A 13414-nucleotide genomic window follows, 5' to 3' on the forward strand; every position below is an offset into this window, starting at 1 on the left:
ATGTACACCTCCATTTTTACATTTGTGGACGTCTCTCTCTCGCTCCCTCAGGTCAGAAGTATGAGTGTGCACGACAGTGGAATGTATACTGTGTGTCAATCCACTGGCTCTTTGACAGCATCGAGAAGGGTTTCTGCCAGGATGAGAGCTTGTATCGCATAGAGCGAGGGGCTGAGAAGCAGAGTCGTGTCAACACCTCCACCCCCACTGGCTCAGCGAAGAGCAGACCGCAGGGTAAGCAGAGTGCATAGTGCCAGCCTTACACCATACGATTTTCAAACGATTTCAGGGTCGGAGAGTAAATTTGCAAAGTCTAAATGAAATCATGGGAGTTTTACTGGAGCGACACTCTCCTGTCTCCATCTTAATTGTTCAGTGTGAGGTGTCTGGGTCATGCAAATAGTGACACAGACAATATAAACACAACGGACACAGACAGTATAATCTTGTAAATAGTGATCCTGAAAGATTCTCAGTCTCTGTAAAATTATAGTCGGTGACTGTGACTATATAACCTGTGCGAGGCTGTCAGACTTTTAAAAGTCTTTTCCAAAGTCGTCTGGTATATGGACAGCATAAAAGTTGTGAATGACACAGCACATGTTTTCTGCGTTTTTAAAGCCACTGTTTTATTGGGAGGAGATATCACAAAAGCTCCATGTGGGAATATTTCATCATCACACAATTATAGGAATATCTTAATTTCAAAATCAGGTATCAGCCTAATCCTTAAAGTAGCTATGCAGAATTCTGTAGTTGTCTTGAATCCAGCCACACTGCACTCTTCCACTGACTTGTATTGTATTTTTATTTTTTAACTCTTTATTCTGTCATATTCTGTAATTTTTGAATGTTTTAAAGTACAACAAAAAAAAATTCCACATAGCACCTTTTTATCAACAAGTGTTTTAATCTCAGATGGGCCATCGCTGCTGGGCCTGAGTCACATCTCTAATGCCAGTATGACCGTGAACGACACAGCCCTCACTACGGCAACGGGCAGTCGCCTGGAGACTCCTGATCCTATAGATGCTTTTGATATCACCGTGTGTCAAGATGAGGACTTGCTCGATGGCTGTAAGGTAAGAGTACAACTTGCTGTTGCTGTTGAGTTCATCCACTTTTGCCATCAGTGACTATGTTTCCATGCACACCATATTGGTGGAATCCTGTCAAAGCTACCTATTTTAACGATAAAACTCAAAACAATAGCACCTCTAATCTGATCAAATTCACCTCTTCTGCAGTCATGAATAAAATTTAGGGACAGAGACTAGGGGACGTCATGACGCAAACACTACTTCTGCTGCAGTTTATTCATAATGCTGGTTTATTCATAATAAGCCGATTAACATGTAAACAGCAACATTCCCGATTAAGGACCATATTCTGGTTATGGCAATATTCAGAATAAGATTTTTCCATGTCCAGCAGAAACAGGAATGTGCCTGTTAACATGTTATTCAGCATATTGTGAATAAACTAGCAACGTGCAGTAGAAGTAGTATTTGCGCCATGACTACCCATGGTCTCTGTTCCTATTTCATTCATGACCCCAAGAGGTGAATTTCATCAGATTAGAGGCACAATTGTATTGCGTTTTATCGTTATAATAGGTAGCTTTGAAAGAGATTCGACTGATTATTCATCTGTTCAATATTGTCATTATTTCGAATTAAATAATGGTGTGCATGGGAACATATTGATTGACAGAAACACAATGAACACAGGGAACAAGCCTTTATAATTTAAGATCAGTTTTTTTTTTTAATACCTTCATTTGGTTTATTTGAATATTTAATGCCAGTAAAAAAGGGAATGCACAAGAGAACTGTTCAGCTGTTATTCCTCCCTATCAGCTATACCTGTGTGGCCTGACTGGGAAGCGTTTGGAGAAACTCCGCCGCATGGTCAACGCTGCTGGAGGCCTACGCTTCAACCAGCCAAGCGAGGAGCTCACACACGTAGTCATGGGAGACCCCGACCCCGACATGAAAAACTTCCTCACCAAAACTACACACAGGTCTGACTTATTCCAGAATAGGTTGCAGTTTTTGGTGTCTCTGGTGTCTCTGTCGATGCTCTCCTGAAACACCTGGTATTGCACGATGTAACATCATTGTACTGTGCATGTGTTAAAGCAACACCAAAGAACTTTTTGATTGCCGCACACGCGCTATTTGTTCATCCAGCACGGGCTTTGCAAATAACGATGTCCACAGACAAGGTAGAATATGTTGCATGATTTTATGAAAGTACGATGTATTGCGACATCAGATGCAAGTCAAATTTGTAGTTTCTTATGTCTCATTCCATCGAACTACAGATCCGCTACCCGATCTGGCAAACTTACATAGTGTGGTTATAGCCGATAGAGGGCCGCGAAGCGAATGCAGAAGTGCCGTTCACCCTGTTACGAGTTGATGAACCACTGAAACGATTTTGGAAACATTCTTATAAGTTACAAAAAACTCTTTGGTGTTGCTTTAACGTCTCATCAGCTATATCGTTAATATTGCAGGATGACAAATTCTTACCATGGGGAGTAATTATACCAATATGTGAATGATATAGCACATTCTACTGTTGAACCTTCTGTAGGTGTTGTAGCAAAACAAAGCACTGTTATCTCACATGTAGGATTCTGTCATATCTTACAGGTGGAGCTCCGCCTCTACAAACATTTTGAATCTCGAATGCGCTTTAATAGTGTTGTGCGTGCAAATATGCCACTATGGACGTGCATACCATACAACATCTGGTGACAATCGATTTATTTGATGTTATAGGCTAAACACTAAAAATGACTGCAGTGTAGATTACACTATTGCTCAGAAATGCGGAAGTAATTGATTTTTAATATAAGCGGTCTTGTGCGTCTCCATGTTTCACGATTGGCCAACGTCATCCCAACACCGAGAACGTGCACAGATCTGACCTGAAAGCCTAGTTTGACAAATATATCACATAACTGCTATCGTAGTATCACTTAACGTATGAGTCAAGGCTTTGTGAAGCCTCGATATGTCTACATAGCCTAGATATGTCTAACGTGCTTCGTAGTATACCCCACTGGTGACAAACATGGAATAAAAAAAAAAGAAACATTTGTATCTTTTTTTTTTTTACATTTTAACAAACCCGTAGATTTTCCGTACACACTTCACTGACCGCATGATTAAGGCAAATGGTTCTTAAAGTACATAAAGTTTTTAACTGTACTTTAAAAGGCATCCCTTTGTTATTGTTGTTATTTGTTTGTCTTACATAGATGAATAAAAATAAACTATCTCAGTACTTTTAGTTCATAGCAACAAAAAATATTTGTATTGTTTTTTAATTGTCTTCCAATATCAGCTCTTGTCTGTTTTTTCACTTGCTCCCCTGACAGACCCCATGTGGTGACGGTGCAGTGGCTGCTGGACAGTCTGAGTAGTCGCAGCCTCCTGCCAGAAGAGGGTTACTTCCACCCGTCCTGCCTCCCTCCTGCCCCGACCCCAGTGGACCTCCAGCCAACCCGCACCTCTGGCTCGCGCTCCCGCACCCCTGCAACTGCCCCACTTGCCCCGAGTCCAGGCCGAGACCGCAGAGCTGATGACGACCTGCTCTCCCAGTACATGAATGACGACACCACTATTGGTATGACTGTCACTCTTCACAGAAGCAGCTACAGATGTATAAAAATACATTTGCCTTAATTGTCAGTGAAGTCCGGAAAATCTAGGGTTTTTTTTAGGTGGGTGTGTAGTGTGATGCAACTCCTTCCTAAACAACAGCTGTCTACAGGGTTCCTGCGGATCCTTAAAAAGTCTTAAATACAACTTTCAGGTTTTAAGGCCTAAAAAAGTCTTAAATTGTCTGGGATGTCTTGAATTTTCGAAAGGGAGGTATTACATTTGCGTATGGGACCGCCAGCGAGTGCAAGAGAGCGAGTGAAATGTCTCCATCGCGTTTCGTGTATTTAAAATGCAATTGTAAGTGACAGGCTACGGGAGGAAGTGTAGTGGTTGCAGAGTGAAGATATTTTTCACGGGTGTGGTTAAAGATGTGAAAACGGTAATAATACAGTATGTACAAATATGCCTGACGTTTTCGTGGTGTAGCCGAGGCCTAAGATACGCAGGTAGCCTACGTCAGCGGGAGAAAGAGTTGGTAAGCCAGTTAACAATAAGTTGGCCATACGTTCGAATTTAGGCCAGACATATGGATTTTAAAAGCCCTGTCCGGCGTCCGGCGCAGCCTCAAGCCGGACGTGCATTTGTCCTCCTTTTTGGAGTTGCGCTGGGTATCTAGAATCTTTGCTCGGACGCAGAATCGTTTCACAAACTATGGACGCGAAGACTGCTGGTCATATTATGTGCAGTGCTTCTGTCACTCGTCTGATAATTTGCTGCGCAATTTATGAAGGAACCATGGACTGCCAGAAGAAAAAAAAAAACGTTTTCGCAATCAGGAGGAAATACTGTACATGTTAAGTTGATCTGTTTGCATCTTTCCAGCGTGTGTTGCTAGCCTACCTGTAATATCTGACAGCAGCTTGCTTGCCAGCGTTTCCCAGTAGGCCTACTTCGCAAAAGTTGTGAAATATAACTGCATATTTTTTGAATGTTGGCGACTGGCTACATAAAAAAAAAACCATGCGTTCATAATACGTGCGTGCTTGAGATGAAACCAGCAGGATCATGCGAGGAGGACCTGTCTCTTAATTAATTTAAATTAAAGTCAATGGTTTTACGATGTTTCAGTCAAGCTTTGGTTGGTTTAGATACAACTGGTATGCAAAATGTAAAGTAGTGGATTAACTTTAATTTGCTGTGCTGCAAATGGGACAATAGATGCACATAGTAAATTATATAAAGTAGGCCTATTAAAATATTTAAATAGCTTAGTCTAACTTTTCTAAAATATTGAAGGGAATCCAGTCCAGTGCACATGTCTTTGGCAAGTAGCCTAGGCTACTACAGACGCAGGTGAAGAACAGTCAGCCTCAGCCAGTAAGCACAACCAAATATGTACAGCCAGCTTCAAAAGCAAGCAGCCCAGAACCTAAAATTGGGCATTTATAGCTGTGAAGGTAATTCACACACAATTATTTTTCTTTCGTCAAAATATATTTGGTAACTTCTGTAGACATCCAAAATTGGGTGGGGGTTAAAATTAGTAGGAAAAAACTAAAACAGTTTTAAGTTGTCGTATGTATCTTTTTGCCGTGGTATAGTCTTAATTTTTTTCATTTAGATGTCTTGAAAAGGTCTTAAAAGTCTTTAAATTTGCACTTGGAAAATGTGCAGATACCCTGTGTCTAAGATTACACTTTCATGATCACGTTTTGAAATCTTTTCCTCTTAATGTTCCCCATTCCTCTGAAATCCCCAGAAAGCATCAGGATCTCCACTTTTATTAAGTAGATATGTTAAACTGCAAACAGTTGTAAAACTGTAAATTTAACTCCAGTGTTCTACTTAGTTTAGTAACTAACTATAGGAATTATATAGTATTAGAATTATAGAGTATATAGAATGATATACTCTGTCAAATATATATATATATATATATATATATATATATATATATATATATATATATATATATATACAGTGCTGCTTGAAAGTTTGTGAGCCCATCAGACATGGTTCTTTCCACAAACTGATGGGCTGTCACTACTCTCTTTCTTATGTCCTCGGATATCCCCTTTCCTCTTGGCATTGTTGATCCCTGTGGGTATGCTTTGGCACTACAGTGGTTTGGTGGATTTCCTCTCTTTTAATCATTACATGGCTGTGTCAACATTAATCCAAGACAACTGGTGTGAGACTGCAGCTTTATTCACGACGCCGGGAGAATGTTACCCACATGAAATGTCAAAGTAACAAGCCCACACATCTGTGGGTGAAGCCAACTCTTATACCTTACCCCACACCCATGGAAAATCACAAGTTGTCACCCTCCATTAATCACTTAACCATCTGGTGTTTTGACAAAGATAAGAAATGTTTATGACCCCCCATCCTGAGGGTTACCCACAATTTGCTGACACAAGGGTTAATTTAACTAAACATTCTAACATAGGAGTTTCCGAAAACACAAGGGTCAGAGTAAGGAGATGACAATTAGATTTCACTACATGTATGTAAGGTATACTAAACATTCAATGAGAGACATATAAAATTTATCCCACATATTCCCCCCTGTGGAGCTATAAAGCTACATTCTTAATGCAGTAATATATATAAATGACACAATAAACAAAAGAAATCACAAGCGTCATTATCATTTACACCGAGCATTCAACACAAGGTCAGACTTCTGTTATACTTCTGTCATTACCATGTTCTTCTATCTTAATATCTAGTATTTATCTGAATCTTCATAAGTTCCCCTTGGCATGGGATCATGCCACTGCTGAAAGACACTGAGGGCTTGTACATACTGTAGTTGAACTGCTGCACATACAAAGTCCTGAGAAGTCATATAGGGAAACGCTTGCACCTGAAAAGATTGGCATACCCAACATGTGTCATTATTTCCTGTTAATGTTGTTTTGACACAAAAGGCTAACTCACATACTTTATTGTTACCACACACTTCATCCTTAAGGGAGAAAGTTATAACCCTTAGATGAATAATAAGCAAAACAATCACCAACATCTTATCTTATTCAAACCCAAAATAAAACCTAATCCTAGTCTTCAACAGCAGAGCTGACTTGGGTGGTTTAGTCCCTCCTCAGGTTACTGTCAAAAATAAAAATAAACCAAAACAACAAACTTGTAACATTTATCTAACTAAACTGAGAAAGAATATTCTTATAAGATGCTAGTGATATTTTATTAATCCTCTTCAAAATATGTATTCTTCAGCCTATTGCAAAAAATGTTTGTCAATCCTCTCGTGCAACCACCTGTTGGTTATGATACTCAGTTCAATCCATGTATTGTTCCGGATTCTTCACCACTCTATAGTGTGACAAATGGACCCAAGAGTCTCTATCCGCAATCCTCATGGCTGTAGGTGTCGCTAAGAACACTTGATGAGGTTCCAGTGTCCTTTACAAATCTTTGATGAGTCTCCAGGAGCCTGGCTTGGCTAGGTGTGTCCTGGAAGTTTTTTTTTTTTTTGAAGGGCTGAGGCCACCTGTTGGGAAACAGAAGACAGAGCAGCAATCAGTTCTCGCATGTAACCATTGTCCTATGTATATCTCTTAGGTTAGGTGGGAGCCGGCAAGGGACGTCCGGTCAAAATCTCAAAAGGGCTAAACCCTGTAGATCTTGATGAACGGCCTCTGAGGTAGAGTAGAGCCAAAGGAAGAGCTGTCACCCAATCCATCCCTGTTGACACTATGATTTTAGTCAATTCTGTTGTGCCCCATCTAGGCACACCATCTCTCTTTAAAGCCTTAGCTACTGATAAGGCATTCGCATGCTTGACTTTTTTAGAACATGTCAACTATCACCAAACAATATTCATATCCTCTACATTTGTTGAATTTAATGAACTCCATCATTATGTGCTTAAACGGGCCTTCAGATGGTGGGTGATGTCCTTCCTTGACTCTCATTGTAAGTGCAACATCAATTTTTAGACACATAATGCGCCTTGCACAATACATGGCTGCTACTGAAGTGAATCCTAGTGTTAAATATATTTTCTCTTCTGTCTATGTCATAGTATTTGCATGGTCTAAGCCACTGATAGTTTAGCAATAATATGGAAACAAGATCTTGGAAAAACCGGTCTGTCTGTCGGTGTATGTACTGTACCCACAGACCATGTGTTCTGTCCTTACAATTCTTCCATTTCCATCTTTCCTTATTATCTGATGCTTTTATGCTTCCTTTAAAGCCTCTTCAGATGTAACTACATCTGGTATTTGTAAATTCAGAAATGTGGTTTCAAAAAGTTTGGTGATATTCTCTGCACTCCCCCCTGCGCGGCTCTCTTTCTGTAGCTGCCGCGTCAGCCTTCCTATTGCCCCAGCTGATAACATCTGTATTTGCAGAGTGGGCTGCACATTTTAAGACAGCCACAGATGTAGGGAGTTGAATGGCATTTAACAATATTGCTATCCCATTTTTATGTTGTACAGGTTTGTCTGTAGATGTGATCATGCACAATTCCCCAGTTATAATGACTATATATATAAATACAAATTGATTCCCATTTGCTTAAATACATTCCCTGAATAGGGCTACCAATTCATCTGCTTGGACAGAAAAATATCTAGGAGAGAGTGAGAGTAAACCACATCAAATTGATTCACTACAGAGTAGCCAGTCCCTACCTCTCCGGGACTCCAAACGTATAGATTAGCCATCAAAGAACAAGATTTGACAAAGGTGTTAGAAATGTCAGAGCTAGGTTTAGTGTACATAGAGACACCTTCACCACAATCATGCAAGAGCCACAGGGTTAATACCACATGCTGATATATAGATACAGGATTTGAAGTTTTTTCTTTTAGAAGCAGTGAGTGTACTTCATGTGGGACATGTACAGTTAGTGAATGTAACAACACAACGTCAGCACAGCTAACACTTGACTTGCAGCTGCTGCCACATCATTCCTCTCACTACTGCATCTAATTGCTTAGATAAATAAGCCACTGGTCTGTGCTGACCCCCATGCTGTTGACATAACACCCCTGACATGTACCCTGCTTTTTCACACACCAATAAATCATAGTCAACAAGTCAAGTAAGTCATAGTAGGCAAGAGCTGAAGCTGAGGCTAATGCCTATTTCAAATATGTAAAGGTCTTATCATAATTGTCAGTCCAAGTCACATTGTCAGTCCGGCCAAGTTTTTTACATGTATTTGCACATGCTTGGAGAGGCTGTGCCTCTCTGTTTAATTTAGAATCCAAGCACGGCAGTAGCCAATCATTCCTAGGAAGCAAAACTTTTGCTGCTTTGTCTCGGGTCTGGGACAACAAGCAGTTATTGCTGAGATGCGAGATGCATCTAGGGCCCGACAGCCAGGAGTGAGTATATGACCCAAGTACTTCACTCTCTCTTGACAGAGTTGCAACTTTTGTTTGGAGACTTTCAGTCTTACACTGGCCAGGAATGTTAATTTTGCCACAGTGTCAATTTGGCACACCTCACTAGACGGACTTCTTAGTAAAACATTATCGACATAGTTGATAATAGGCTTGATATAAGCAGAATGAATTTTTAGAGGCAAGATACCAGAGCTTTGTTTGAAACGGCCCCTGACTCTGTGTATCTTTGTGGCAAATGTGGCAAAATACCTTATCCTTTGAAAATAAACGCAAATCAAAACTAAAATATGGATCCGCTCGAATTGTAACTTATGCATTTTTCTATCAATTACAGAGAAACACGTTGCATTCTGAGTCAAACTTGAGTCACAACCTCCTCCTGCAGAGAAGGAAAGCTGTTCAAAGATCTGTCTCTGCACAGTGGTGACTTTTACAAAAACACCATTTTTGGAAAAATGATGTCTTTTGTGATGATGATACATAACCCAAGGTGTGTTGGACATGCGTCCAATCTTTGGCATTTACCACACCTCAACTAAATAAAAATCAACATGGGGATAATAATATTGAGTTTGCAAACAAATATGTCAGACCAGGTGACAGGTCTACTACATCTGCAGAGTAGCTTTACTTGTAATTACGCCGGCTTTTTCAACAGTCTTAACTGTATGTCCTAATTGGTACCATTTTCTAAGTATTCCGGATCCGGGGTCTCATGAACAGATTTCATCACAAAATGCAAGCACTCTGGAGTTTCCTTATCTTCCTGGACTGAGACTGGAGATGTTAATACTATACTAAGCTGTTTGCTAATGGTCCCTTTAAACCAACCCCATTATGTTTGAGTGAAATTATAAGATATAATTTACACATTAAGTCCCAGTCCAGTAAATTTTCGGAGCAAACACTGCTGAGTAGGAATACTGTTTTACTACATGTTCTTTACATTTAACTACCCATGGGTAAGGAACTCTCTCAAATATGAACTGATCTAATACTCCTGTACCATGCACTTTTCATTGTCATAAACTTACACTATCCTTGTTTTCTTTCATACTAATATCTGCTCCTGTCTCGTTCAAAAAGAAAAATATCCCCATTAACAGAAAGAGAGTTGGCTGAGTAGGCTGTGCTGATACATTCAGAGTGAGTTGAGGAAAACAGTTCAAGTTGTAAATCAGAAGTGTCACCACAGGGTCTCCTGTTCAGACCTCTCTGTCCTCTTCAGCTTTGTCATGCTGAGACCAGACAGGAGTTTGAGAGCGCTGCTGTGATGGGTGATCCCAGTACTGTTTCTGATTTTCCTTGTGACAGTGACGTGCTAAGTGGCCTTCTCCTCTGGTTAGCCCCACAGCCACATCCATGTTCTTCCTTCAAGCCTTTCATAGTTTTCAGTGCATTAATCAGTTCCTTTAGAGCTGCTGTACTCCAAGTAACAAGCTGGCTCATAACATAGTCCATGATGTCCTCCGTATAGCCTTTGCCTCTCTCTCTTCTGCACAGGTCTATCTTTCCTACTGTTCTTTAACCTACTTTCTTTTATCTTCTCTACCATAGCCCTACTTTCTTTTACCTTGTCTACCATAGACCTACTTTCATTTTGCTTTTATATGCTCAACACTCCAGATGAATGATGTTGCCCTTCAGTTCACCTATTCCATACTTGCTAATTTCCCATCTATACATTTAGATTCATACTTTCTCTACATGTCCCTCAAACACCCTGGATTATACTCCTCTAGGAAAGTTAATAGCTTTACTCTTACTGCTCCCCATCGCAGTGTCCCCTTGATATTTTTTATTTCCAATTACCTCACGCCTAAAAGCAGAGCAAAACCCAACAAAATGTGATGACAGTCTTATCAGATACCCAATGTTCTCAGGCCTATTTTACCAATGCGCATAACCAAAAAAAAACAGAGCACTCAGTTTACTACCTACGCATAGGCAGTAAGGCCACTACCACTATCACTGGCAGGAAATATAATGCGCATAACCAAAAACAGTGCACTCACAATTTACCACCTACGCATAGGCAGTAAGGCCACTACCACTATCACTGGCAGGAAATATAATGCGCATAACCAAAAACAGTGCACTCACAATTTACCACCTACGCATAGGCAGTAAGGCCACTACCACTATCACTGGCAGGAAATATAATGCGCATAACCAAAAACAGTGCACTCACAATTTACCACCTACGCATAGGCAGTAAGGCCACTACCACTATCCCTGGCAGGAAATGTGCACTCAACCACTACCCCTCTCTCGGATAGGGACAGGCCTTCCTTCCCTATTTTACCACCTCAAAGTGTAAAATCAGGGACTCACCACCACGTTGTCTGTGACCACCGAATACGGTCGTTACCGTATCCGAAACACAGGAGGATTCCCTCTGGCCAGGCTGGGTGCCGCAAAGCAGTGTTTGTTGCCGATGACGGCCTTCTCCCAAGATCACAAAGAGATCTCCCTCCAGTCGACATGGTTGGGGTCCTGCGCCTTTGGTCCTCCTCACTGTGCCTCATAGATAGGTAATCCCATCCTCGTCGCCATTAATGTGGTCAAAATTAATCCAAGACAACTGGTGTGAGACTGCAGCTTTATTCACGACGCCGGGAGAATGTTACCCACATGAAATGTCAAAGTAACAAGCCCACACATCTGTGGGTGAAGCCAACTCTTATACCTTACCCCACACCCATGGAAAATCACAAGTTGTCACCCTCCATTAATCACTTAACCATCTGGTGTTTTGACAAAGATAAGAAATGTTTATGACCCCCCATCCTGAGGGTTACCCACAATTTGCTGACACAAGGGTTAATTTAACTAAACATTCTAACATAGGAGTTTCCGAAAACACAAGGGTCAGAGTAAGGAGATGACAATTAGATTTCACTACATGTATGTAAGGTATACTAAACATTCAATGAGAGACATATAAAATTTATCCCACAGCTGCTTGAACCCTTTGTATGTTGGATTTAATGACATTTCAGAAATAGGCTACACAACCTATTGCGTCTTTGTAAAATCATAGTCGGTGACTGTGACTATATAACTTGTGAGAGGCTGTCGGGTCCGTGTAACGCTTTGCAGTGCTTTGTTCTATTTGTTCCATCCATCGGGTCCAAATAAAAAATGTGTTCAATAATCCAATTTTCAATTTGTTTTAACTGGTCAGCAAATAGATAATTGCTGCTATTTTCTAAATGTGTCATTAGTCACGCAAGATAAAGAAAACAGAAACTGGATTGGAAACAAAAGTAAAATTCAGTTAATATTGGATTTTGGCCCCTTTTTTTTTTACTGTTTTTGTTGGGCTGAACCACGCGTAGGGGTGGGTGACCTGATAGATATTGGCGCGCGGTGTTGGTGATCACATTTTATCAGCGGATGTAGAGCATAGACTGTAAAAAATAGATGTAGAGATGGAGGGCTATCAAACACAGTTCCGCTTGCATCAAGGTGCCAAGCGATTGATAATGTCAGCTCGAGATCAGAACTTCAGATGCAGAGGGAGACATTGCTGCGTCCTGACACTTATGAGTAGGCCTACGTGAGCCCTAGTAGCCTACAGGCCAATGTAGGCTATTTGCTGTTGAAATTAATAAATGGATAAACGGATAAATTAGGCTCACCGCTGTGTCTTCGTTTAGCCTAATGAAACCTAGTCTAGCGTAAAGCGTTAAATAAGCAAAAATACCATGTCAAACAGTGCTCGGGGTAGCCTGTATAGCCCGGTATAGCCAAGACTGACGTCGATGACATTCTGCTTTGGGGAATTATTTGCTATGGCATGGCTATGGTATTCAAATATAGGCTACTGTAGATATGTTCAACATAGGCTGAAAGTTATGTTTAACGTGCCTTCTCCCAAAAAGTTTGTCATTAATCTCTAAAGTAATGAGTCAAAATCACAAACAACTTCAGGCGGCGCTCCCTTCCACCATCTAGCCTGGCCCAGCTAGATGGTGTTCTCCCCCCGGTGTTCGTGGTTCAGTCCAACAACCACAAGGGCAAAAAAGGAAAATTAGAAAATTGACGCATCATTTCAATTTTTAACTTCTGAACAGAAAACCGTAACTGTGCTCAATTGAAAATCAAAATAAGCAACAATAACCCATTTACTGTGCCGTCCTAAAGAATGGATAACGGATTTTTAAGCCTATTTTTATATTTTTTTCATGTGAATTCTGCAAATAGAACATAGCACTGCAAAGCGTTACACGGACCCTGTCGGACTTTTAAAAGTGTTTTCCAAAGTTGTCTGGTATATGGACAGCATAAAAGTTGTGAATGACAGCATGGGCAGTGTACTGCAAGTATGGTGAAGGGACTTACTATTGCAAGCAGAGTACTGTATGTATGATGTATGTGAGTGATGACAGTGAAGATGTGTGTGTGGGC

At 40.6% G+C, this 13414-nt stretch overlaps 1 protein-coding gene and 1 long non-coding RNA gene across 2 annotated transcripts in view; one reads left to right on the plus strand and one right to left on the minus strand.

Annotated features, from left to right (window-relative positions):
- topbp1 (DNA topoisomerase II binding protein 1) overlaps nucleotides 1–13414 on the plus strand; it is a 72176-nt gene that overhangs the window by 2376 nt on the left and 56386 nt on the right. The window contains exons 7-10 of the mRNA XM_042067545.1: nucleotides 52–234; nucleotides 919–1082; nucleotides 1860–2023; nucleotides 3392–3639. Coding sequence (XP_041923479.1) covers nucleotides 52–234; nucleotides 919–1082; nucleotides 1860–2023; nucleotides 3392–3639 — 759 coding nt within the window. The remainder of the gene's footprint in view (nucleotides 1–51; nucleotides 235–918; nucleotides 1083–1859; nucleotides 2024–3391; nucleotides 3640–13414) is intronic.
- Nucleotides 6807–11643, minus strand: LOC121688150. The gene is made up of 2 exons (XR_006024516.1): nucleotides 11336–11643; nucleotides 6807–8220 (listed from the first exon to the last, which is right to left on the minus strand). It is a non-coding gene; the product is annotated as an uncharacterized LOC121688150 (long non-coding RNA).

This window comes from Alosa sapidissima, chromosome 17 (genome assembly GCF_018492685.1).
Source record: "Alosa sapidissima isolate fAloSap1 chromosome 17, fAloSap1.pri, whole genome shotgun sequence".
Lineage (NCBI taxonomy): Eukaryota > Metazoa > Chordata > Actinopteri > Clupeiformes > Clupeidae > Alosa > Alosa sapidissima.